This window comes from Oncorhynchus keta, chromosome 21 (genome assembly GCF_023373465.1).
Source record: "Oncorhynchus keta strain PuntledgeMale-10-30-2019 chromosome 21, Oket_V2, whole genome shotgun sequence".
In the NCBI taxonomy this organism is placed as follows: domain Eukaryota; kingdom Metazoa; phylum Chordata; class Actinopteri; order Salmoniformes; family Salmonidae; genus Oncorhynchus; species Oncorhynchus keta.
In genome coordinates this window covers 22,620,611-22,646,485 of record NC_068441.1, presented here as the reverse complement: position 1 = coordinate 22,646,485, position 25,875 = coordinate 22,620,611, and the positions used below count along the sequence as shown (strand labels likewise).

Below are 25,875 nucleotides of genomic sequence, written 5' to 3'. Positions count from 1 at the left end.
CTATATTGTTGGAACACATTTCCCTATATTGTTGGAACACATTCCCCTATATTGTTGGAACACATTCCCCTATATTGTTGGAACACATTCCCCTATATTGTTGGAACACATTCCCCTATATTGTTGGAACACATCTCTCTATATTGTTGGAACACATCTCCCTATATTGTTGGAACACATTTCCCTATATTGTTGGAACACATTTCCCTATATTGTTGGAACACATTTCCCTATATTGTTGGAACACATTTCCCTATATTGTTGGAACACATTTCCCTATATTGTTGGAACACATCTCTCTATATTGTTGGAACACATCTCCCTATATTGTTGGAACACATCTCCCTATATTGTTGGAACACATTTCCCTATATTGTTGGAACACATTTCCCTATATTGTTGGAACACATCTCCCTATATTGTTGGAACACATTTCCCTATATTGTTGGAACACATTTCCCTATATTGTTGGAACACATTTCCCTATATTGTTGGAACACATTTCCCTATATTGTTGGAACACATTTCCCTATATTGTTGGAACACATTTCCCTATATTGTTGGAACACATTTCCCTATATTGTTGGAACACATTTCCCTATATTGTTGGAACACATTTCCCTATATTGTTGGAACACATTTCCCTATATTGTTGGAACACATTTCCCTATATTGTTGGAACACATTTCCCTATATTGTTGGAACACATTTCCCTATATTGTTGGAACACATTTCCCTATATTGTTGGAACACATTTCCCACATATATTGTTGGAACACATTTCCCTATATTGTTGGAACACATTTCCCTATATTGTTGGAACACATTTCCCTATATTGTTGGAACACATTTCCATCTCCCTATATTGTTGGAACACATTTCCCTATATTGTTGGAACACATTTCCTATATTGTTGGAACACATTTCCCTATATTGTTGGAACACATTTCTATATTGTTGGAACATCTCTCATATATTGTTGGAACACATCTCTCTATTTGTTGGAACCATCTCCCTATATTGTTGGAACACATCTCCTATATTGTTGGAACACATTTCTCTATATTGTTGGAACACATTTCCCTATATTGTTGGAACACATTTCCCTATATTGTTGGAACACATTTCCCTATATTGTTGGAACACATTTCCCTATATTGTTGGAACACATTTCCCTATATTGTTGGAACACATTTCCCTATATTGTTGGAACACATTTCCCTATCAACCAGTCCATTTTGAATTTGTGATAAAACTGTCATCATTTTGCAAGGACTGTAGCTTGTGTGTATCAACATTAGTTAGATACGTTTTATAGGCATTCATTTTTGTAGGCCTACGGGAGCTTGTGCGTACTAAGCAGCATGCATGTGTAGAGGGAGCGATTAGAGCGCACTTGAGTGAGAACTGTGTGATGCTTGGATTGGTTTCTTTTTTGTTGTGCCCCGCAACATTTCAATTTTTGGTGAACAAAATTTAACTTGCCCATTCGGGCAGCCGCAAAGCACATTCCACCAAGTAGTTTTACAGTACTTGAACAAAAATGTGAACTCTGGTTAAAGATTGAATTTTAAAGTCAGTTTGAGTCCTCAAGTACTCACACCCATTCCTTGTGGACATGCAATTGTGTAAAGAATAACATTATTTGACAAACTAAAGATTGGTTTCTAAAATGGTTTGGTGGGGTTTCAGGGATTGAGGTAAAATTCCCAAAATGTTTTGAAGCCTGGCCTCGGTTGCCTATGGTTTCTTTTTGATTTATTTTATTTATTTTACCTTTATTTAACCAGGCAAGTCAGTTAAGAACACATTCTTATTTTCAATGACGGCCTGGGAACAGTGGGTTAACTGCCTGTTCAGGGGCAGAACGACAGATTTGTACCTTGTCAGCTCGGGGGTTTGAACTTGCAACCTTCCGGTTACTAGTCCAACGCTCTAACCACTAGGCTACGCTGCCGCCCCTTTCTGTGGGTGTCATGGGAACCGAATAGAGTTCTCTTCCACTTGAGCAGAACGCTGATGTACAGGACCAGAGAGCTCTCAGCAGGACAGCAGGCCTAATCCACCACTACCAACCAATCAGCAAGCAGGGATCAGTCCAATCAGAACTCCATCAGAGGAGTTGGGAAGTCAGTCCTTGGTAGACAGTGGGGTTCACCTAGGTTAAAGATTTGGGGGGGCACCACATGATGCTCCTGTAGAGGGCATTTTAGCAGGGTAGGAGGAGTTGGGAGGTTTGATTCTCTGACTGTGGAAGTAGTAAAACCAGCAAGAGCCATTTGTTAGATCACACTAATCAGTGGGCCCACTCATTAAATCAGCCGGTTAGTGATATTGCTTGGTTAGTGATATTGGGCATTTCCATCAAAAATGACCAATAAGCACGAACATGTGAAGTTCATTAGAACATATCAAATTGTGTGGCAAATGAAAGCGAAGAGTCTATAATTTGGGGAAATGAAGGCATAGATAAACAAACATTTTTCTTTGGCATAAGTAAAGGCTTTCTGAAAAAAACAGATGGAAAAGGGGTCTAAGAAAACATCTACCAGAAAGTCTTAAAAAAGGTATCAGAAATACATTAAAACACAATAATGTTGACGTAAAGACCCCTGCCAGCTAATATCAACACATATTTCATTTTGGAGAACTTGTTAACCTTCTGTAAGTTAAAGAAATGTAGCCTTTTCCTTGTAATGCCGTTACGAAAAACCCCACAGAAGTAACAAGTAATGAATGGTAGACCTACCAATTAGTTATAGTGATGCAACAACACTGCCCTTCTGGATACAGTCCCCCTAACGCCCTCCACCAGGCAGGCGACCAGACCACCTCCCCTAAAACGGTTCACTACCTCTACTGTCCACAATCCTCATCAGAACCTTCGCAGTCTGCCCTCACTGTCAAGACAGCCAATGAGAGGGTCTGACAACCCTGTAATGGACAGACTGAAGCTCAAACACAGCATGATAGCTGATTTAATTCTCTAAGCTCCCACAATATTGTCCATTATCCAACACCAAGCATGGAAGCAGAGGCAGTTAGTAACTGCCACCTCTGAATATAGACTCAGACACTGAATAGACAACCCATTTGGGTACTGGAGTGATGGGAGAGTATCAAAATGGTTAGCTTTTGGATGTGTTCACACGTTTTACATGAACGTAACTGTGGGCTGGATCATTAAGGGCTCAGACACACCAATAGCTTTTGCTGGCCGAGAGTACTTAGTATCTCTGAATGTAAGTTGAGAACCAAGTGCGCAACGATTTGACATGTACAATGGCTTGAAACTGTTTGTCAGTCAGACATCTATAGAGGTATAGATGAACGCTAGATCCACATTCGGTGCGATGCGTACATCATCCTGTAAGGAGGACAGATTGAGGCAGATTGGTTGTGGACAATGTGCACTTGGCCTCCAGCAGGGTGAAGGGGTTAATTGGCTTGGTCCCATTTTTGGGAGACAGCTGCTGTATGAGGTTAAGCACAAATTAACATGAGCACTTCATATATCACACAGTGAGCCAACGTAGCCCTTCTGTTGAGCCTGAGGAGGGGTGACTGTGGAGAGAGCATGTCATAACTCCTACGCAACAGATTTGACGTATTACTCGGAATGATGTCAAGCCAATTCAGTTGCACAAAATGAATTCATTTGTTCGACAGAATCATAAAAAGTCTATGATGAATGCTGCCAAATCTTCTTGTTCCACAATACAGCTGTAACTGTTGCCAAATGTATTCGTTGTCTTTGGTCTTAGTGTCTGTACGCACGTACGTGTACACGAGGATGGTGTGAAACGAGTGGTTATAATTATGCAGAAATCTGACACAACACTGCAATCAAAACAATCAAGTGTAATTACTGGAGATCTGTTTTCTCCTCCAATAGAGCAAACCAAACAGTATTTGTCATGAGAAAATGCATGAAGAACAACAGAAACACAGCCTAGACTCCCATCTTCTTCAACATCCAGACATTCAGGAAAGGAGAGGGTCTCCGGAGCGCAATGTCAGACCCAGGCATTTTCATCCAGATGATTTCTGGAGCAGCCACATAATGCAGGGTCTCACAGCCCAAGAAAAGACAACAGTGGACAACTCTCCTCTGTATCAAGCTAAAATAACTCCATTCTCTAGCATTCCACAGATTTTTCCTTATTATGAGAGGGGGCAAGCCAAAGAAAAGGATAAGTGCAGTTCAAATCAATACATTTGCATATTAAAAGAAAAACCTCTGTCGGCACTTTAGTAAAGAGACATTAGCATGCAGAGACGTGACTAAGCATGAGGCTGGTGTTCAAGAGTTCTCATTCAATATGGATGTGATTTGGTACTGAGGGATGCAGGCGTGATGATGGTCATCAATGTCACATTACTCAAACGGATTACTAGTTAACATGACAAACATCAGCAACAACAGTAATATAGAGATTTCTTTCAGCAGAGATTCTTAAATAGTGACCAATGCCTTATAATAGCATTGAAAAACCTCCATTTGAAAGTAAATAACTGATGTGACCTTGTTAAAAAACTATTTCCCATGCATGCTGTGAAGTATTTTTTTAATCTATAGAATCTGATTCTTTGCATGGCTGATAAAGTGGCCACTTAACGAAAACAATCCACCTAGTTTAATTGGAACAGGTGAAAGAATAAGATTGATGCCACCTAGATGGCCAAACTCATCATTGTCCAGAACAAACCATCTGGCTAGTCAGCTGTAAGGCCGAGTTGGTGTTAAACACCGTGTGTTAACTGGGAACCCTTCCCCCATTCTTAGTACCAAAGCCTGAAGCCCCAACGCTGACATTCTACCCTCTTTGGTAGGAGCCTATGAAACCAGGTCACTGTGTAATATCTCTATGGTTTGATGCTAAATTAGTGCAATGTAGCTTGCAAGTAAGCAATCTGTTAAATAAACATATGTTGCTCACAGCACTTAGTGGAGACTGTCAATAGCAGCAGCAGCAGCAGCAGCAAGGGGGATTTATTGTAGACATAACAGAAAGAGTACCCCAGCTCCCCAGCTCAGAAATGTGTGGCAATGCAGTGGATAGCTGAGCTATGAATTAAAATAAATCTAATCTGAGGAGTAAAAAAGTATTGGAGACAAAAACTGAGACTGAAATTGAAATTAACCAACTCATGCCTTAACATGGCGGTGCTGGCAGGCACGGTCAGACTCCCCTGAAGACTACAGGACCAGACCAAACAAGGGACACAAGGACAGAGGGGTACAGACCCAGACAGAGACCACTAAAATTCCCCACCCACCCCATTGTCTGCAGTGATAGTGGGGGACAATAGAGGACGACCTTGCAATATGTGTGCTAACGCCAACAGCCCTAACTCCTACCCGAACCATGCATCAACCCTAATCCCAAACACTGGGATGATGTCATCCCCCTCTCATCCGGACCATCAGGGCAACAAAGCAGGGAGGGATGGGGGGTGGGGGGGTTGAGAGAGAGAGAAAAAGAGAGAGAAAAATGAGAGTCTCACATAAGGAGATGTTCTGATAGAGAAAGCAGTCAACAGTAGGAAATCAGATACCCTCTCCCCACATTTGTGTCACAAATCAAAGGGCTTAGACAACACAACCTGCCTACCATGTGCTTTACTCTGGGAAGGTTTTCACAGGGCAATCAAAAAACTCTGAGCTGTTGACATCCATCAAACCCAAGCTCCTGTTCTGTCACCGTCAAAGAGGTATTGGTTGAGCAAATAGTGCCTAGGTTTAGTGAGGAAAGTTAACGTCACCTTTTCTAAACTTAACGCAATCCATTGTTATTGGCACCGGCATAAAGTTATCATCAACATACAAGTTATTTTTGAGGAAAACAGTTGTAACCTCACATAAGCAGAATAGATAGTGTGTCAAAATAGTTTGTCCAATAAAAAAAAAGGTCAAACGGTGAGAGAAGAGTCGAGCAGTCAGACAGGTCACTGTGGCCGGCCTCACAGACCCCGTGTCCAAAGCAAGACTCATTGGGGTCTATCCTTCACTGGGGAGCGGGAGAGGGTGACAGTCGGCTCAAAAGTTGCGCTGTTGCACTTTAGAATTTATGTGCTGCCCCTCCCCCCATCTTCCCAACACAAAGGGACCCTCCCCCTTGTCCCCACCCACCAGGAATTTCTCAGGCATTGCTGGGGTCACCATGACAACTGGGTGCTTAACAAAGCATTTATCTTAGGCATTCTTCCTTTCACAGAGGAGAGAGGGAACAACAGTCAAAGGAGAAAGGGGAGAAAAGAAAGAGGCTGGAGGAGCTTGAAAGGATGGGGAGGGGGCAGAGGAGAGGTTGCTGCGGAGAGGTTGCTGCGGGGAGAGGGCAGCGGAGAGGTTGCTGCGGAGAGGTTGCTGCGGAGAGGATGCTGCGGGGAGGGGGCAGCGGAGAGGTTGCTGCGGAGGGGGGGGTTGCTGCGGGGAGGGGGCAGGAGAGGTGCTGCGGGGAAGGGGCTGCGGGGAGGGGGCAGCGGAGAGGTTGCTGCGGAGAGGTTGCTGCGGAGCTGCAGGGAGGGGGGGAGGGGCAGGGGGAGGTTGCAGGGGGAGGTTGCTGCGGAGAGGTTGCTGGGAGAGGGGGCTGCGGGGAGGGGGCAGCGGAGAGGGGCAGGGGAGGTTGGCAGGGGAGGGGCGGAGAGAGGGTTGCTGCGGGGAGGGGGCAGTTGAGAGGTTGCTGCGGGGAGGGGGCAGTTGAGAGGTTGCTGCGGGGAGGGGGCAGTTGAGAGGTTGCTGCGGGGGTGAGAATCATGGATAGAAGAGGAGGATTGGATGACTGGCAAATAAAACAGGGACAGAATCCAGGGGATAGGTGATGTTAGATGAAATAGCAGATAGGTGGACAAAGTGCTACATACATTCCAAGCAGGGCTGTGACTAATATTTTCTTGGGGGAGAACAGAGGTATGGAGAGAGATAAAGGCCAATTACAGACAAGTCAGCACAAACATACACACACACAGACTACATCATGGAAATTGTATGGCATATTGAGTGGTAGTATATTTAGGCCAAGGGTATTTCTGGGTATTAGCACGTTCTCAACTTTCCATTATCCATGTCCATGAAAGAAACCCGTTGGCGTCAAACACTAAGCAAAGGGCGTGATTAAAACTGATCTCAGTGCTACTCTTGTGCAGCCATCCATATTTCAGCTAATACAGCCAAACCCTGTCCCCTGGCAGAGACCAGCCACAGAGAAAGTCCCTTCACAGACAACAGCCCAGTCTTAATACACTGTCATGTAATTACACAGACTGGGACAACGCTGATTTAGATGTGATGGATGAGAGTGGCTTCCTTCCCCATTAAGATTCCACTCTTGTTGTGTTGTGTGGTGGATGGTGACAGTGGGAGAATGAACGCCTTACAAAACAACATTCAATCACACAGAATATGGACTGCCTGGGCCTGGCTGTGCGGGAGTTGGGAGAACTGTCTCACATTCAAAATCAGAGATTTGAACATTTAAAAGTTGCCCATTGTAGATTCACTTAGTCTTCTTAAGACGGGCTTAATTAAAAGAGAACCAATGTAACGTTATACTATGTTCACAAGGTCTCAAAATATTTGCATATGTGTAATGGTCTTGAAATAAGATTTGTGAGCAATAATCACAAAGCAACGCACTATAGAAATTGATTCTTGTGTCATCATGAATCTCAGTCCTAATTCAGATCCAATTTCTTAAACTTGACCTTCATCCTTGTGGAACTGATTAACATGCTGTCTGATGGCATAGGGAGTTGACCAAGGGAGGTAATGAGAATAGTCAGAGGTGAGGGGTCAACTGTGATGGTTCAGAGGGGTTGGTGAGAGGAGACAGGAGAGGAGTTTCCCTATGGAGAATCCCTAGTATACTGACTACTGATGATCTAACCAGTGACAGTACCTCCTGGCCAGAGACCACCTAGGTGGACTACGTAGCATGCCTGCTACTATTAGCTACTGCATGTCCTGCCATGGGCTGAGGCAAATCAAGCTCCATGTTCAGTCAGAGGGGAGGGCTTGACCATTTAACATCAGTGCTGATAAATAGAACTGTGGGCATGTGCACTATTCTGACTACTAAAGCTTCATCGAATTTCATCAAAGGAACACACATGACAAAGTAAATACCATGGTGTTTATTCTAGAGCAATCTTCAGGCAAGTAGACTGAGGGAGATTATTCCATCAAAGGATGCGAGGAAGGAGGATAAATCCCCAGCATCAAAAGCACACACACATTAATGCGAGCTCACACACACAGGATACAGCATTAGATCAGCAGAATGTCAATGCTGGAGCAACAGAGCCCAGGTTCTGCCACATCAATTACTAAACCCACTGGTACTGGCCTCCCAGCACGATCAGAAACGTCTTGGCTGAGCTGATCTGGTGTCAGTTATGTTCCTCATCTCAGAAGGGAGAAGACAGATCTAACAATCCCCACAAATATGTAATCAGCTGCATTTACAACCATAATCTGGGCTGCAGAAATTCATTCAGAAATGTCTACTCCCACGGCCAGGGATATGGAACGTCTAATCTAGCACATTAGCCGGGGTATCCCTCATACCAGTGTTCATTTGCAGGGCCTACAACCAGTTGCACCATGGCAGGAAAGCTGGCTCCATAATTAGCTAAGCAAAGGATTAATCAAAAGTATAATTGCCAGGGCTGCCATGAGAGCAGCTACAGAGACATGGACCCACCATGCCAATCATAGGCTATTCAACACTGCGCCACTCCAATGAAAGTCATTGTGAAACATTACACATAGTTATAGCTCTTATTGAACCCTTTTCACACCTTTTGATGTTCCTCTTAACATGAATATCTAGATACTGAACATGAATATCTAGATACAGTCATAATATTTATCTGAATTGGTGCACCTTAACAGTGTAATTTTGTGGTTGAAGTGATATGATTTGTTGTATTTCATCACAGACTAGCTGAGGCTAATGGAATCATCCATCATATGGCATCACTCATAAATCAGAGAGCATAAAGGGAACATAATGAGAGGGTGTTATAAATCACCAAGGGAAGATCTCTCAGCATTGGGGCAAACATTTATTCTACAGGCAGGCTCCCTCGCCATCTCCTCTGTCTTTATTTACCTTTCTCATTACATCTGCATCTTCATGTTCTATCCATCTCACACCAACATGATTTTTGTTTGCTCTCTATTTACCCACGTCCCTCTCCCTCTTTCTTTCACCCGCAGGGCTACTGACAGATACCCCAACAGGTGCGGGACGTGGAGACAAGCCATCCATCTAATTGGTCCTTTGTAGAGTCACAGCTGTTGCCCCCAACCAGGGCCTAGCATGATCTCCTCGTGCCTACCTCTAATCGACCACTCGCCATTGTCTCCAAGAAAGACAGAGAGCTCTCTCATCTGTCACTAGGGACCTCCTCCTTTAAAGAGGCTTCAGGGAGGAGAAGTAAAAAAAAAAAGATATATTTTTAAACTAAGTGGCGCTCCAATACACTGTAATGATTACTACCCATGCTGACCATCAAGTCTCTGTCAGTCACAATCAACTCAGCCAGCTCAGCACTGTGTCTATTGGCTAATATATGAGAGGGTCAGATATTAACACACCACCTCAGAGCAAAGATACCAAATGGACAGTTTTAATCCTTCTGGTTAAAGGTGTTTTACCTAGTTAAATATGGACGCTTTGATGTCAAATCCCTGACTGAAATGCAGTGTGACATTTAGAAGGTGCTGTTTGCACATCTCTTTAAATGAGATCCAAGGTCATGAAGGAACCAGCTCTGCAGTCTGACTCACACCGTGTCACAAATCTGGTTCTGCAGCAATTCAAGTTCAGTCACATTTTTGGAGCAAATAAAATGCTCTGTAAATTGTGCTGACAGTTGAAATGACGGGCGCCTTATGCAGACTCAATTAAAGAGAAACAAGAGGTTAGAGTAGACAACACAGCTCACTGGTTTTCCTGAGCTGGCTACTACAACTCTCCACATGTAAAAGATATTTGTTTGGTGCTACACAAGACACAGGCTACTTATCTTTCAGTGTGTCTAAAATGAATCTAAGTTAATTACATGCCTGGGTCCAGTGCCTTCACAATGATGGCATAGTCCATCACGGCTTACAACATGACATATACCATACCTTATAGCCATAAGGCCTGTATTGTTCATGCTACACTTATTTACAAAGGTTATACAAATGCTGGGATAACAACAACTGGCACACAAGGTAACAATTGCTCATTTTGAAATTACAAATAATCCTTTAAGTAAGTAGGGAAATATCCTGACAATCTGGCATGTGATACAAAATAAATATGGTCAAATGAATCCTTGTTTAACCCTCAGTTTGAAATCAACTGCCATAATCGTGCGAATATATAGATTAAAAAAACATCCATCATTGAATGAAATATTGTGTGATGGCTGAAAATGGGGGTTTAAAGTTGGGTAATAATGGACAATGATCCAGACCCACTGGAGTGTATTTCCCACAGGAGCAGGCTAACCGGTTGCAGACATGCAGATAAACTGCTATTTAAATTCACATTGATCTACATCAGGCCTGGGTACAGCCTGCACTTTAACAAGATGACAAACACTATAACAGAAAAACAAACCCCAAGAAGCTAAAAAGCACAGAGGAGGATGACAATGATAATGCGCCCCAGTCTGGTGTTACCACTAGAGAGGACTTCTCTCTCCAAATGAAACATAAGGCTTGAGGAGGCACACTAAGATCCTGACCTGAATGTTAATTCTAATTTATGATTAATATTGAAATAATGAAGTTGTAAAATTGAAACACTGCAGCAGAGGCCATACATAAAACGGTTTGTATGGCATTCACAGTATTCAACTCCATCTGTGTCAAAAATATTACATCTTTGGTATTGTAATGTTGAACATTTTCAAGTGAGGAACATAAATAGGAAAAATCTAAAGAATGAGGAAGAACAAAAGCCTTCACTGTGCCTAACATATCACAAACGGGCCTATGTATTAAAAAACAATTGAGGAGAGGTTGGTCTTACCAGAGACAGATATCCTCATGGAGGCCTCCAGGGGTCTGTTGTTGTCCAGGGCCTGGCTGAGGCGTATCTCCCCGGTGCTCTGGTTCAGGATGACCAGGTTCAGCTCATTACCAGCCTCAAAGCTGTACTGGAGCTGGTCCGAAGCATCTGGGTCATGGGCAGGGATCCGTCCGATCACCCCTGTGGGGAAGCTACTGGACTTGTCAGTGACATAGTTATTGAATATGATCTGGAAATTTTTCAGCACTGGTACGTTGTCGTTCTTGTCAACCAACTTGACGTGCACGGTGGCACGGCTGACCAGTGGGGCGGAGGTGGCCTGGACCACGATGACATACTCCGACTGAGTCTCGTAGTCGAGATCTGTCAGAACGGTCAGTTCTCCTGAGAAGATGTCCAGCTGGAACACCTCTGGGATGTTTCCCTCTACTATCTGGTACATGATCTGGGCGTTGCTCCCCTCGTCTGGGTCCGAGGCAGATACGTGGGCCACTACCAGGCCTATTGGGCTGTTCTCCTCCACAAAGATGTCAAACTCATCTTTCTCAAACACGGGAGGGTTGTCGTTCACGTCTAAGATGGTCACCTGGATGTCCACGGACGTCTTGAGAGCAGGAACACCTTTATCCACAGCAAAGGCCTGCAGGTTGTAGAATGGCATGTTCTCACGGTCCAGGCGACGCAGCGTTCGCACAATACCAGAGGTGGACTCAATTATGAAGTCTCCATCGCCGTCCTCTCCCCCCTGGAAAGTGTAGAAGACACGTCCATTGAGGCCAGAGTCTCGGTCAGTGGCAGAGACCTGGACGACGCTGGTAAACACTGGCACGTCCTCCATCACAGAGCCTAGGTAGTGGTCTCGGAGGAACCGAGGAGAGTTGTCATTCACATCATTCACCAGGATCTCCAGGTAGGTGGTGTCAGACTTCTGTGGGATGCCGTTGTCCCGGGCCGTGATGGCTAACGTGTAGGACACCTGATCTTCATAGTCCAGCTCCATCTGGGTGGTGACAGCGCCTGTGTCAGAGTCGATGTCGAACTGGGGGATGCTGTCATCCATAAAGTAGGTTATACGTGCGTTCTCCCCAGTGTCCTCATCTGTAGCACTGATCACCACAACGGTGGTGCCAACAGGTCTGTCCTCATTGATGTTGACGGTGTAATGGGAGCTCTGAAACACGGGCCGGTGGGTATTGGCGTCGGTGACGTTGACGAACACCTTGGCGGTATCGATGCGTGTGCCGTCAGACGCGGTGACACTCAGGACGTATTGGCGCTCCAGTTTGTAGTCGAGGGGCAGGGCCAGAGTGATAAGGCCCCCTCCACTCTGGCTGGTGATGGAGAACCTGTTTCTGGTGTTACCACTGGAGATCTGATACGTCACCACACTGTTGATATCCTGGTCCACCGCAGAAACAGTCACCACGCTGGTGCCCACGACAGCATCCTCATTGAGGCGCATGAAGTATGATCTCTGGGTGAAATCTGGGTTGTTATCGTTGACGTCGAGGATGGTCATGCTAACGCTAGCTGAGGAGGACATCACCGGGTGGCCATGATCACGGGCCTCCACCCCAAAGTTGTAGAAGTCCACGCTCTCCCTGTCCAGCCCAGCGGCTACCACTATCCATCCACTGCTGTTGTTGATGGAAAAGGGTAAGTTGGGCGAGGCTTCAATGAGGCAGTACTCCAGCCTGGAGTTGTCGCCGGAGTCTGCGTCAATGGCCTGGATGTGAATGATGGAGTAACCCACCGGCACGTTCTCTAGCACAGTGGCCTGGAAGGGGGTGCTGACGAAAATGGGGGCGTTATCATTGATATCCACCACCTGCACCGTTACGAGGCCGCTGATGTTGGAGAGAGGCGGGCGTCCCCCGTCCTGAGCACGGATGCGTATGGTGTATTCCTTGTTAGCCTCGTAGTCCAACTGACTGACCAGGTCCATCTTGCCGGTCTGAGCGTCAATGTAAAACTGGCCCCTGGTGTTGCCACTCATGATGCTAAAGTGAACCATGGCGTTGCTTCCTCTGTCCTGGTCTGTGGCAGTCACCTGCAGGATCTCTGTGTTGGGTGCCATATCCTCCGGAACCTGCACCACATATCGCTTTTCACTAAACTGGGGCGCATTATCATTGTCATCCTCTACAATAATGTGAACTGTTGCCGTAGCGCTGCGGGGGCTGGGGTCGCGACCCTGGTCGTTGGCCTCTACCAACAGCATGTAAGCCTCCACCATCTCTCTATCCACCGGGCCCTTTGTGCGGATCACCCCTGACCTGGGGTCAATCTCAAACACATTGTTGGAGCCGTTGCTGTTGAGGACACGGTAGAGGATGTTACCATTTACCGGGGCATCCCCATCCGTGGCCCTGACGGTCAGCACCTCATAGCCTATCTCCAGGTTCTCTCTGACCCTCTCCTTATAGTCCTGTTGCTCAAAGACAGGGTCATGGTCATTAGTGTCACTCACTGTGATGGTGAGGGTGGCCATGGCCGTACGTCGGGGCGTGCCGTGGTCAACAGCATTCACACGGAACACATGGGTGTCCTTCTGCTCTCTATCCAGCACCTCCACAGTGGAAACAGCTCCATTGACTGGGTCCACAGAAAATAGGTTGTTGGAGCGGCTGTCAAACAGGGCCTCTATGAAGTACTCCAGCCTGCCTGCCTCCCCCTCATCAGCATCTACTGCCTTTAAAACAACTACAGGAGTTCCAGCTGGCTTATTCTCTGCCACAGACACCTGGTACATAGGAGGCTGAAACTGGGGACTACTGTTGACAGCCCTCTTCCTCCTGCTCACTATGCCCGACTCAGACTGGACAGCCTGCTGTAGTAACTTCCCCAAGTGGCCCTGCTTGAAGGAACCTTGACCCACCCGCCAGTGGACTGAAATGCTGTTCACTTTAGCTTCCCTCTCATCTCCTGTGTATTGGTTACAATGTAAGTCTAGCTCAAGGAGTGTGTCGTGCTTCAAACACAGGGTCTTGGACACAAACAACTGCCCCTCCGAAAAGTAGAAGTCCGAACTACTAGTCACCCTGCAGTGCATATTGTTGTGTGTCGGGGATGCGGGTAGTAGATCCCATACCCGGAGGAGCGCAGTACCAGCCTCGTAGCATTCGAACTGATGATTTTGGGCCTTAAACAAACTGATGATCTCCAAGTCCCATTGAGATTTAATTTTGTGTTTACTTGAACAGTTCCTGCCGTGAACATGCACATCATACTGGCTCGTGAGGAGGTGCCTGGACACTGGGCCACTGTTCACGCAGTCAACAACAGTGTATACGATGAAAGGGTTGGAGCTGAGCGAGGCACAATTTAAACTACCCGAAATGAACACAATGCGCGCGGACGCATCAGTTTCAATAAAGGTCTTTGAGAATTTAGGAGCGATTACCTGATCCAAAGTGCATGCCCCGCTCTGTTCCACACTTGCTATAACCGTCCCCGGCTCTGCATCCTCACTGATGTGTGTACTGTAGCAATCCGACAGTGAAATTATTTCAAACCAGCCGAAAATAATAAACACCAAATCCCACTTAATGACGGGCATTGCTCCTCGATAATGTTAAACCAGGCTTGAACGTAATTACTGCCGCCTTCCCTTAAACTTTCCGTCTAGTCGTTCCCTTTTGTTGCAGCGTATCCATGCTTTCATTGCTCCACAGTAGCTAATCCAATTGAACCCGGAGAGAAATCGCAGTCACCTAGCCAAAGCTTCTCACCACCCAAACACGCCGAACCTACAACTCCACTCCGTTCGCGTGAATTAATAAAATGGCTCCTACTACCCCTTATGCTCGAGGCTTCTCATTATCATAAATCTATTGTGTGTGTGTGTGTGTGTGTAGCAAGGTCCGTTCTCCCAGGGGCCACACTGAGTTGTAAAGATGACCAGCCTCTGTTTGGTCCCCCTTGTGGAAGACGCATATAGATGTTTACAGTGTTTTTGCAAAGTAGCAGTACATGGATTGTTGATAAGCCTAAACAAATGCTGTCAATATTTAAATAAACCGTTCTCATCCACCCAACACAACCCCAGGCACAGAAAGTCTAGTGTTTCATTATGCGTATACCTACCTGTCTAATTCAAAAGTACCTTACCTTATAGGGTAGTCAAATTACACATCAGGCCTATATGAAAAGTAATGACTCATGCTATTCTCTAGTCCTATGCAGGTATTGAAATGCTTTTCTCAAATATGAGGTTAAATGGAGTAAATGGCAGGACAGTGAGCAGGGGTATATCTTGTAATGTTTCATGTAAACCCCATTTTTGAAAGCTGCCCAGCAGATGCTGCTGGTATCTCATGTGGGAGATGGGTCATGCCAAAGGCATCTTAATCATCATCCTCATCTAAAGCAGAGGCATTATGCCATATGTCTGTTTTGTGCCTCTTGCACAGGCATGAGGAAGTATTGAGCAGCTGTGAAAGTAAATAGGCTACTCCTAGCCATTCTTTAGACTGCTATTGATTTTGTTTGTAGAATCGTTTTTTGTTGTTGCTGAGGGTGAACTAGGGAACTGCCAAAATAAAAGGAAATACCTAAGTAAATGAGGGATACAAAATATATTGAAAGCAGGTGCTTCCTGAGTTAATTATGCAATAAATATCCCATCACGCTTAGGGTTGTTTAGAAAGTAGCTGGGAAGGCCATTATTTTGACCCCCCCAATAGGATGACAATAGCCCCATCCACAGTGCACAAGTGGTCACTGAATGGTTTAATGGGAATGAAAATGTAAACCAAATGCCATGGCAGTCTCATGGGGCATTATTGGAACAGAGCCTGAGACAGCATTCTCCACCACCATCAACAAAACACCAAATTATGGAATTTCTCATGGAAGAATGGTGTTGCATCCCTCCAAGAGTTCCAGACATTTGTAGAATCTGTTAAGGTGCATTGAAGCCGTTCTGGTTCGTGGTGGTCCAAAGCAGTAGGACACTATGTTGGTGTTTCCTTTATTGTAGAAGTTACCTGTACATTCACTTTACTGCCACCTGCTGGTACATGTGCATTACTGCAGACAGCAATCAGAGCAATTAATCAAGTCCTAACTTCTGGCTATTTAGGTAACAATTGAGACAAAACAAGTTTAGGCTGAAACGCATCTTTCAAGAGAAGTCCACAGATTTCTTTTACAGTATTCCTACTGTAAGCATTAAACAATAACGTCTTGACCCAGCAACCTAGTACTGTGAAAGTGATCGGTTCAGTTTACATTGTGCACTTACATTCACATATGGTCTAAGGTACCTGTGGAGACTGCAACAGTGTACAATATTGAGAAGGCACATACAGGTAGATCTAGTTCAGGAAGAGATCACCTGGAGTAACAATAATAATGCCATTTAGCAGATGCTTTTATCCAAAGTGACTTAGTCATGCGCGCTTACATTTTACGTTTGGCAGGTCCCAGGAATCGAACCCACTATCCTGTATTGCAATTGCCGTGCTCTACCAACTGAGTAACATTTACTGATGTGAGGGAAAATAACACATGCAGTGTGTGGAGCTGAACTTCTGTGCCCAGTGCCCTGATGTCACTAATAATAAGCTGAAGCTGGCCATCGAGGTCACAGCACAGTAACCTAACATTTTTAGATAACTGGTTTAATTCAATCATAATCTTTAGATCGCCCAAGAACAAGTCTAGAGCCCAAGAACAAGTCTAGAGCCCAAGAACAAGTCTAGAGCCCAAGAACAAGTCTAGAGCCCAAGAACAAGTCTAGAGCAAAACGTTTCAACCTTGTGAGTGATGGACATGATGCAGAAAAGAAGCAAAAGTTAAAATATTACAATAAATCGTTTTTTACTGTTTTTATTGTTGCTGGAGGCTCTAATAAAATATGAATCATTAGCTTTACAAAATAAAAACAAAATACAACAAAAAAGATTCCCCCCAAAACGGAAACGGTCAAAAGCTTCCGTCAAGACGCAAAAGACAAAACTGTGACCCCCAACATAGACCAGGTGAAAGGGAGAAAGAGAGACCAAGAGAGAGACCGAGGTATCAAAATCGTCACGTTATACACAGTGTAAGAGGGGGACTTAATGACATGGGTATACACAGTGAACCTAACAGTCCCTCCCCATGTTTTAGAGGTCTACAGCTCCATCCCGTGATCCAATGCGTTCAGACTCACAACGCATGCGGGTAAGAGTGGGACGAAGGTCAAACCATAGACCAATCCTTACCATACATAATATCTAGGGCCACCCTCTCCCATTGGTTTGCCATTACATCACCCAGAAAAATGACAGTTATATTTCAAGAAAGGTGGTGGCACAGACACTTTGATATAATGGGTACAAGAAAGAAAACGTTGGTGGAAATGAATGACGATTTGTTAGCCCAGCCAAGCCTAGCTACAGTACAGTACAGTCTATCTGATTCTGTCCCCTAACCAGAGGATAGGAGAGAAGCTGATGTCACTCATTCAAAACAGACTCAGCTGTGACAGAGCTGTAGGGATTATAAACATTGCGGTAAAACTGTAAGATTATCATTAACCTTAAGAATACTATCATAATATTCATAACATGAGAGAGACAGACAGAGACAGACACAGACAGACAGAGAGACACAGAGACACAGAGACACAGACAGAGAGACACAGAGAGACACAGAGACACAGACAGAGAGACACAGACAGACAGAGAGACACAGACAGACAGAGACAGACACAGACAGACAGAGAGACACAGACAGACAGAGAGACACAGACAGACAGACAGAGACAGACAGACAGACAGACACAGACAGAGAGACACAGACAGACAGACAGACAGAGAGACACAGACAGAGAGACAGACAGAGACAGAGACAGACAGACAGACAGACACACAGACAGAGAGACAGAGAGACACAGACAGAGAGACACAGACAGACAGAGACACAGACAGAGACAGAGACAGAGAGACAGACAGAGACAGAGAGACACAGACAGAGAGACACAGACAGAGAGACAGAGAGACAGAGACAGAGACAGAGAGACAGAGACACAGACAGAGACAGAGACAGAGACACAGACAGAGACAGACAGACAGAGAGACACAGACAGACAGACAGACAGAGAGACAGAGAGACAGACAGACAGAGACAGACAGACAGAGAGACAGACAGAGAGACAGACAGAGAGACAGACAGACAGACACAGACAGAGAGACACAGACAGAGAGACAGAGACAGAGAGACAGACAGAGAGACAGACAGAGACAGACAGAGAGACAGACAGAGACACAGACAGAGAGACAGACACACAGAGACACAGACAGAGAGACAGAGAGACAGACAGACAGACAGACACAGACAGAGAGAGAGAGAGACAGACAGAGACACAGACAGAGAGACAGACATACAGAGAGACAGACAGACAGAGACACAGACAGAGAGACAGACAGAGAGACAGACAGAGAGACAGACAGAGAGACAGACAGAGAGACAGACAGAGAGACAGAGAGACAGACAGACAGACATACAGGGTGGGTGAATGGCTTGATAGCGAATGAGATGGCTCAAAACAATGCGTGAAAATAAACAAAAAAAGCTTAACATTCTCTTTTTTGTTTTTCCCACGAATGAACAAGAGTGCAGCACTGAAACAAGCATGGAAGGAGAGACGTACAAACAGAAAAAAGATGGTTGAGTAAGGTGGAGATACTGCGCGGGGAACAGAGAGAGAGAGAGAGAGAGAGAGAGAGAGAGAGAAAAAATAGCATCTCTAGCTTTGCTGTTTGCGTTTAAGCGCCTCCATCAGTTTGTTCTTCAGAGCCTCCTGCTTCGACTTGTCAGCCAGGGTCTGAACACTCCTGTTAGGGAAGAGGGAGTGAGACAGATTAAATATACACTAGATTCCAAAATCAACCTGTAACACAGATTCCCCTAAGCACTCCTGTAGATACTTTTGATAAATAAATAAAAACCTAAGCAATATGATTAAAGTTTCACTCAGCCTCACAGAAGCTAAGGTGAAGCAAGTACCATAAAACATTACAATAGTTAGATATACAGGAGTGCCAAGGGAATTGGGGCCTATTTGGAACTCAATTAATAGATGCAGTAAAAGTGAATTTGTGAGAAAGCAAATAAGATCGGTAGATAGAGGGAAAAATAGGTAGAGATATAGAGCAAATTCATTTTTAAACAAGTTGTGAGGATATCACATGGTCTCCAACTCTCTCTCACTGTAGAGAGAAGATGGCTGGGTTAATACACTCCAGACACTGCCTGTCTAGGTGCAATCAACATTAAATATTTAGTCAGGTAAGTTAATCATCTAGGACTCTTCCTCATGCAGTTGGTTGTCTCAAACTGCATGTTGGCATGGTTGGCTTAGCTGCAACAAACGCTCCTTGAGAAACAATGTCAGTGTGTTGCAACTTTCTGGGAAACCACTCAATCACACAAACACCATGCCACACATACAAGCGCACACACACACATTCCTCCAATGCCACAGACAAAGCCTGTTGTCCCATGCCAGATGATACCTCTGGCCCTAGTCAATGAAGATCTGGCGCTGGGTGAGGACCTGAGACAGCTCCTTCTGGAGCTGCCGGTACTTTTGGTTATCAGGCAGAGAGTCAATAGATCTGGACCACAGTGGAGAGGAGAGGGAGCGGTGAAAAGGAGAAGAGGGACAGGCAGACAGATAAATGAGGGATGAGTGGGCATAGAGAAGAGATAGGACAGGGGAAGGTTTAGGGAAATGGAAGCAAATAAACAAGGTTGAAAAATGTAGAACTGAAAAACAGACAATGACATGGGAGGCAGATAACACAATATGGCAGAGTAAAATAAGGGGAAATCAACAGATGAGCTGAAGTAGTCAAGGTTAAAACAGGCGTGTGGCTCACAGAGGCCAAACTAGAAATGCAGTAGGAGACTGCAGGAGCCCATTAGTACCCGTCTTCGACGTGGATGTCAGGTGTGCTGAGACTTGGAGCATCTGCAGCAGAATATAGTGACTTTATATCAATGTGACAAGTGTGTGGGTTTCCGCACTCACGTACCTTAAACCATTGACGATGTCCTTGGTCTTCCCAAAGTAGATCTCGTTGAGAGTGGACCGAATCTTATTCTCCATATCCTGAGGTTAGAAAAATGAATTTCCATAACACTCATCTTGTGATAAACATATTAATAGATAGTGCTTTCAGAAAGTTTATGCTCCTTGACCTATTGCACATTTTGTTGTAACAGCCTGGACACAGTGAAAACATGTTTTTAGAATTTGTTGCTAAATTATACAGTTACACACACACACGGTGGTTCACATGGATTCCTTAGCTGAAATAATGCTAAAGTAACCCCATGTAAACCAAGTAAAACAGTGATATACATTTCTCACACATTGAAAATGCAGATATCTAATTGACATAAGTATTCACACCCTTGATGGAGATTCCAACTTTCGTCATGGATATGTCTGTATCAGGGTCGCACATCTGGATGTGGGGATTTTCTCCTATTGTTCCTTGTAGATTTTCTCAAGCTCTTTAAATTAGATGGAATTCAAGTCTGGACTTTGTTTGGGCCACTCAAGGACTTTCACATTCTTGTTCTGAAGCCATTTCAGTATTGCTTTGACGACCCTTACCAGTCTCCCAGTCCCTGCCACTGAAAAGCATCCCCATAGCATGATGCTGCTACCACCATGCTTCATGGTAGAGTTCCTTTGACTTCATAGTAAAGTTTCTGCTCTGACACGCACTGTGAACTGTGGGACCTAATATAGACAGGTGTTTCTTTCCAACTCATGTCCAAACAATTGAATTGGCTATAGGTGGACTCCAATTAAATTGAAGTGACATCTCAAAGATGATCAAAAGAAATTGAGCTCAATTTGGGGTGTCATAGCAAAAGGGTGTGAATACTTGTGTAAATGATACTTCTGTATTTAATTTTCTATACATTATGTCAGTGTGTGCATAACGGCATGCATATAGGTGTAGTTCTACCCACCTCCACCAGGCGGCCGATGTTGGCAATATGTGGGGAAGACTCTCCAACTGTCTCGTCTTTCTCCATCTGGAAGAAGAGAGAGATGAGGGTATTGTACAGTCCAACAGTGGAAATATGTTGCAACAAGTAAACCAAGAGACAGATTACAAAACAAGACAGATTACGAGAGCATGTACACACACACACACACACACACACACACACACACACACACACACAACCAACCCCCCACCCCACCTACATCCTCTCACACACACACAACCAACCCCCCCACCCCACCTACATCCTCTCACACACACACACACACACACACAACCAACCCCCCACCCCACCTTCATCCTCTCACACACACACACACACACACACACACACACACACACACACACACAACCAACCCCCCACCCCACCTACATCCTCTCACACACACACACACACACACACACACACACACAACCAACCCCCCACCCCACCTACATCCTCTCACACACACACACACACACAACCAACCCCCCACCCCACCTACATCCTCTCACACACACACACACACACAACCAACCCCCCACCCCACCTACATCCTCTCACACACACACACACACACAACCAACCCCCCCACCCCACCTACATCCTCTCACACACACACACACACAACCAACCCCCCACCCCACCTTCATCCTCTCACACACACACACACACACACACACACACACACACACAACCAACCCCCACCCCACCTACATCCTCTCACACACACACACACACACACACACACACACACACACACAACCAACCCCCACCCCACCTACATCCTCTCACACACACACACACACACAACCAACCCCCCACCCCACCTACATCCTCTCACACACACACACACACACAACCAACCCCCCACCCCACCTACATCCTCTCACACACACACACACACACAACCAACCCCCCACCCCACCTACATCCTCTCACACACACACACACACACAACCAACCCCCACCCCACCTACATCCTCTCACACACACACACACACACAAACCAACCCCCCACCCCACCTTCATCCTCTCACACACACACACACACACACACACACACACACACACACAACCAACCCCCCACCCCACCTACATCCTCTCACACACACACACACACACACACACACACACACACACAACCAACCCCCCACCCCACCTACATCCTCTCACACACACACACACACACAACCAACCCCCCACCCCACCTACATCCTCTCACACACACACACACACAACCAACCCCCCACCCCACCTACATCCTCTCACACACACACACACACAACCAACCCCCACCCCACCTACATCCTCTCACACACACACACACACACAACCAACCCCCCACCCCACCTACATCCTCTCACACACACACACACACACAACCAACCCCCCACCCCACCTACATCCTCTCACACACACACACACACACAACCAACCCCCACCCCACCTTCATCCTCTCACACACACACACACACACACAACCAACCCCCCACCCCACCTTCATCCTCTCACACACACACACACACACAACCAACGCCCCCACCCCACCTTCATCCTCTCACACACACACACACACACACAACCAACCCCCCACCCCACCTTCATCCTCTCACACACACACAACCAACGCCCCCACCCCACCTTCATCCTCTCACACACACACACACACACACAACCAACCCCCCACCCCACCTTCATCCTCTCACACACACACACACAACCAACCCCCCACCCCACCTACATCCTCTCACACACACACACACACACACAACCAACCCCCCACCCCACCTTCATCCTCTCACACACACACACACACACAACCAACCCCCCACCCCACCTTCATCCTCTCACACACACACACACACACAACCAACCCCCCACCCCACCTTCATCCTCTCACACACACACACACAACCAACCCCCACCCCACCTACATCCTCTCACACACACACACACACACACAACCAACCCCCCACCCCACCTACATCCTCTCACACACACACACACACACAACCAACCCCCCACCCCACCTTCATCCTCTCACACACACACAACCAACCCCCCACCCCACCTACATCCTCTCACACACACACACACACACAACCAACCCCCCACCCCACCTTCATCCTCTCACACACACACACACACACAACCAACCCCCCACCCCACCTACATCCTCTCACACACACACACACACACACCAACCCCCCACCCCACCTTCATCCTCTCACACACACACACACACACAACCAACCCCCCACCCCACCTTCATCCTCTCACACACACACACACACACAACCAACCCCCCACCCCACCTTCATCCTCTCACACACACACACACAACCAACCCCCCACCCCACCTACATCCTCTCACACACACACACACACACAACCAACCCCCCACCCCACCTACATCCTCTCACACACACACACACACACAACCAACCCCCCACCCCACCTTCATCCTCTCACACACACACAACCAACCCCCCACCCCACCTACATCCTCTCACACACACACAACCAACCTCCCCACCCCACCTACATCCTCTCACACACACACAACCAACCCCCCCACCCCACCTACATCCTCTCACACACACACAGTTGTATGCAAGTACCTGTCTTGTCAGACTGCCACCCAGGTTCATGGTTCCAGACCCGGTCTTGGTCGTCTGGAGCCACAGCATAACGGTGGAGGTGAGTTTGTAGTGAGCGGTCCGTCCGCTGGACTTCTCTTGCACCTCCACCACATGGATGGAGTCCCAGCAGCCTTTGATCTTCTTGGAGCCGTCTCCAGCCTTCTTGATGAGGATGACCCCAGCAAAGCCATGATCCAAGTCCCACAGATACACAGATGACACACCACCCTCAAAGTACCTGACAACACATTACATTTTAAAAAATGTAACCTTTATTTAACTAGGCAAGTCAGTTAAGAACAAATTCTTATTTACAATTACGGTCTACGAACAGTGGGTTAACTGCCTTGTTCAGGGGTAGAACGACAGATTTTTACCTTGTCAAGCTCGGGGATTCGATCTAGCAAATCTTTTGGTTACTAGCCCAACGCTCTAACCTCTAGGCTACCTGTCACCCCTTAGGAGGGCATGGATATTTATGATAAGACTGTCATTGGTGGTATTACCAGGTTATTTGTTTTCGTCATAGACATGGCATAGCCAATGAGAATTGAGGATCCAAACGACCCACTTTATAATAACGGTATAAATGGTATTACTGTGGTGTAACGATACTCTAAAGTGTCAATAATGAGTCCGTCTGTTCCTCTCACATACTGACTTGGTCATACTGGTACTCACAGGTCTCTATACTGGTCAAAGGCGTTGTTGGCTTCAACCTCTAGTTTGCGCAGGCGGGCAGATGGCATGGCCCCATCATCGATGGGAGGCTCATACTTATTACTCCATGGGGATCTGAGAAACAAGAACGAGCAAGAGAAAATCCCATATCAATCCTTTGTGACCAAACCAAACGGGTGTGTGGTCAAATGTTCATGCATGACAAACAAATAATTGTAATGACATTCATTTATACCAGGCTGGTTTGAGGAGATGTGGGAAGGGAAGTAAGATAGAGATAAAGGAGGAGCTGCAGGTTGTCAGTCCTACCTGTAGGAGTCACCGTCTCTGTTGTAGTCACAGAGCAGGTAGTCTTTGCCCACCACCTTGTCCCGGGCGATCTTCAGAGGCTGGTCCACAGAGGAGAGTAGGTCCTCACACAGACTGGGCACCTGGACACAGAAAGTTCTCGCAACATGTTCCAACAACACACTTGATACTATTCGACAAGCTCACACAAACACACTTTCATTGACAAACTTACACGCAGACCGTCTCGCAAACTTACAGTGCCGTCAGAAAGTATTCACACCACTTGACCTGTTCGAGCCAACATTTCAAATGGATTCAATTGAGATATTCTGTGTAGGCCAGTGAGACAATCCCATAATGTCAAAGTGGAATTATTTTACAAAATGTTGAAAAATTCTGAAAAGGTTTGAGTCAACACTTATCCTCTTGTCCGGGACAAGTAAAACAAATTGACGGACAAGAATATAGATTTAATAAATTCACAATATCAAACAATTACTCCAATCAGAATTGGATCAGAGCAGCAAACATCGGAATATTCAAATCTATTTTTAATGTACATAAATAAAAGAAGCATACATGTCAAAGTGTAGTTGATATGCATATTGGCTACAGCCTCATGTCCAAACCAAGGCTGACATGAAGGACCAGAACATTTTGCAAAACTTTAAAAAGAACATTACTTGACAAATACACAGAGTATATCAAACATTAGGAACACCTTCATATTATTGAGTTGCACCCCCCTTTGCCTTCAGAACATCCTCAATTCGTCAGGACATGGACTCCACAGGGATGCTGGTCCATGTTGACTCCAATGCTTCACACAGTTGTGTCAAGTTGGCTGGATGTCCTTTGGGTGGTGGACCATTCTTGATTCACACAGGAAACTGTTGTGCGTGAAAAACCCAGCAGCGTTGCAGTTTAGAAAACGGTGCACTTGGCACCAACTACCATACCCAGTTCAAAAGGCACTTAAATATTTTGTCTTGCCCATTCACTCTGAATGGCACACATACACAATCCATGTCTCAAATCCTTCTTTTACCAGTCTCCTCCACACATCTACACTGATTGAAGTGGATTTAACAAGTGACAATGAAAACGATTACATGCACACAATAATACAATTATTGTTTATAGTATAGATTTTTTAAAACAGTTATATGCTTTGCAACAAGAACAATTTCCCTAATACTTTTTACATGGACATCTGAAATCAGGCTACCTGA

At 45.7% G+C, this 25,875-nt stretch overlaps 2 protein-coding genes across 6 annotated transcripts in view; both read right to left on the bottom strand.

Moving 5' to 3' along the window:
• LOC118399872 (cadherin EGF LAG seven-pass G-type receptor 2-like) overlaps nt 1-14,914 on the bottom strand; it is a 93,508-nt gene extending 78,594 nt beyond the window's left edge. For all 4 annotated transcript variants that reach the window (XM_052473494.1, XM_052473495.1, XM_052473496.1 and 1 more), the window contains exon 1: nt 11,031-14,914. In XM_052473494.1, coding sequence (XP_052329454.1) covers nt 11,031-14,589 — 3,559 coding nt within the window. In that variant the 5' untranslated portion in view covers nt 14,590-14,914. The remainder of the gene's footprint in view (nt 1-11,030) is intronic.
• A 3,260-nt stretch (nt 14,915-18,174) lies between these two features.
• LOC118400276 (F-actin-capping protein subunit beta isoforms 1 and 2) overlaps nt 18,175-25,875 on the bottom strand; it is a 32,697-nt gene continuing 24,996 nt past the window's right edge. Inside the window, exons 3-9 of one of the 2 annotated variants that reach the window (XM_035796957.2) lie at nt 24,662-24,783; nt 24,353-24,466; nt 23,651-23,909; nt 21,009-21,074; nt 20,057-20,133; nt 19,535-19,636; nt 18,175-18,853 (exon numbers count right to left, since the gene is read on the bottom strand). In XM_035796957.2, the coding sequence (XP_035652850.1) occupies nt 19,543-19,636; nt 20,057-20,133; nt 21,009-21,074; nt 23,651-23,909; nt 24,353-24,466; nt 24,662-24,783 (732 nt within the window). In that variant the 3' untranslated portion in view covers nt 18,175-18,853; nt 19,535-19,542. The remainder of the gene's footprint in view (nt 18,854-19,534; nt 19,637-20,056; nt 20,134-21,008; nt 21,075-23,650; nt 23,910-24,352; nt 24,467-24,661; nt 24,784-25,875) is intronic. The other variant, XM_035796959.2, reaches the window with a different exon arrangement.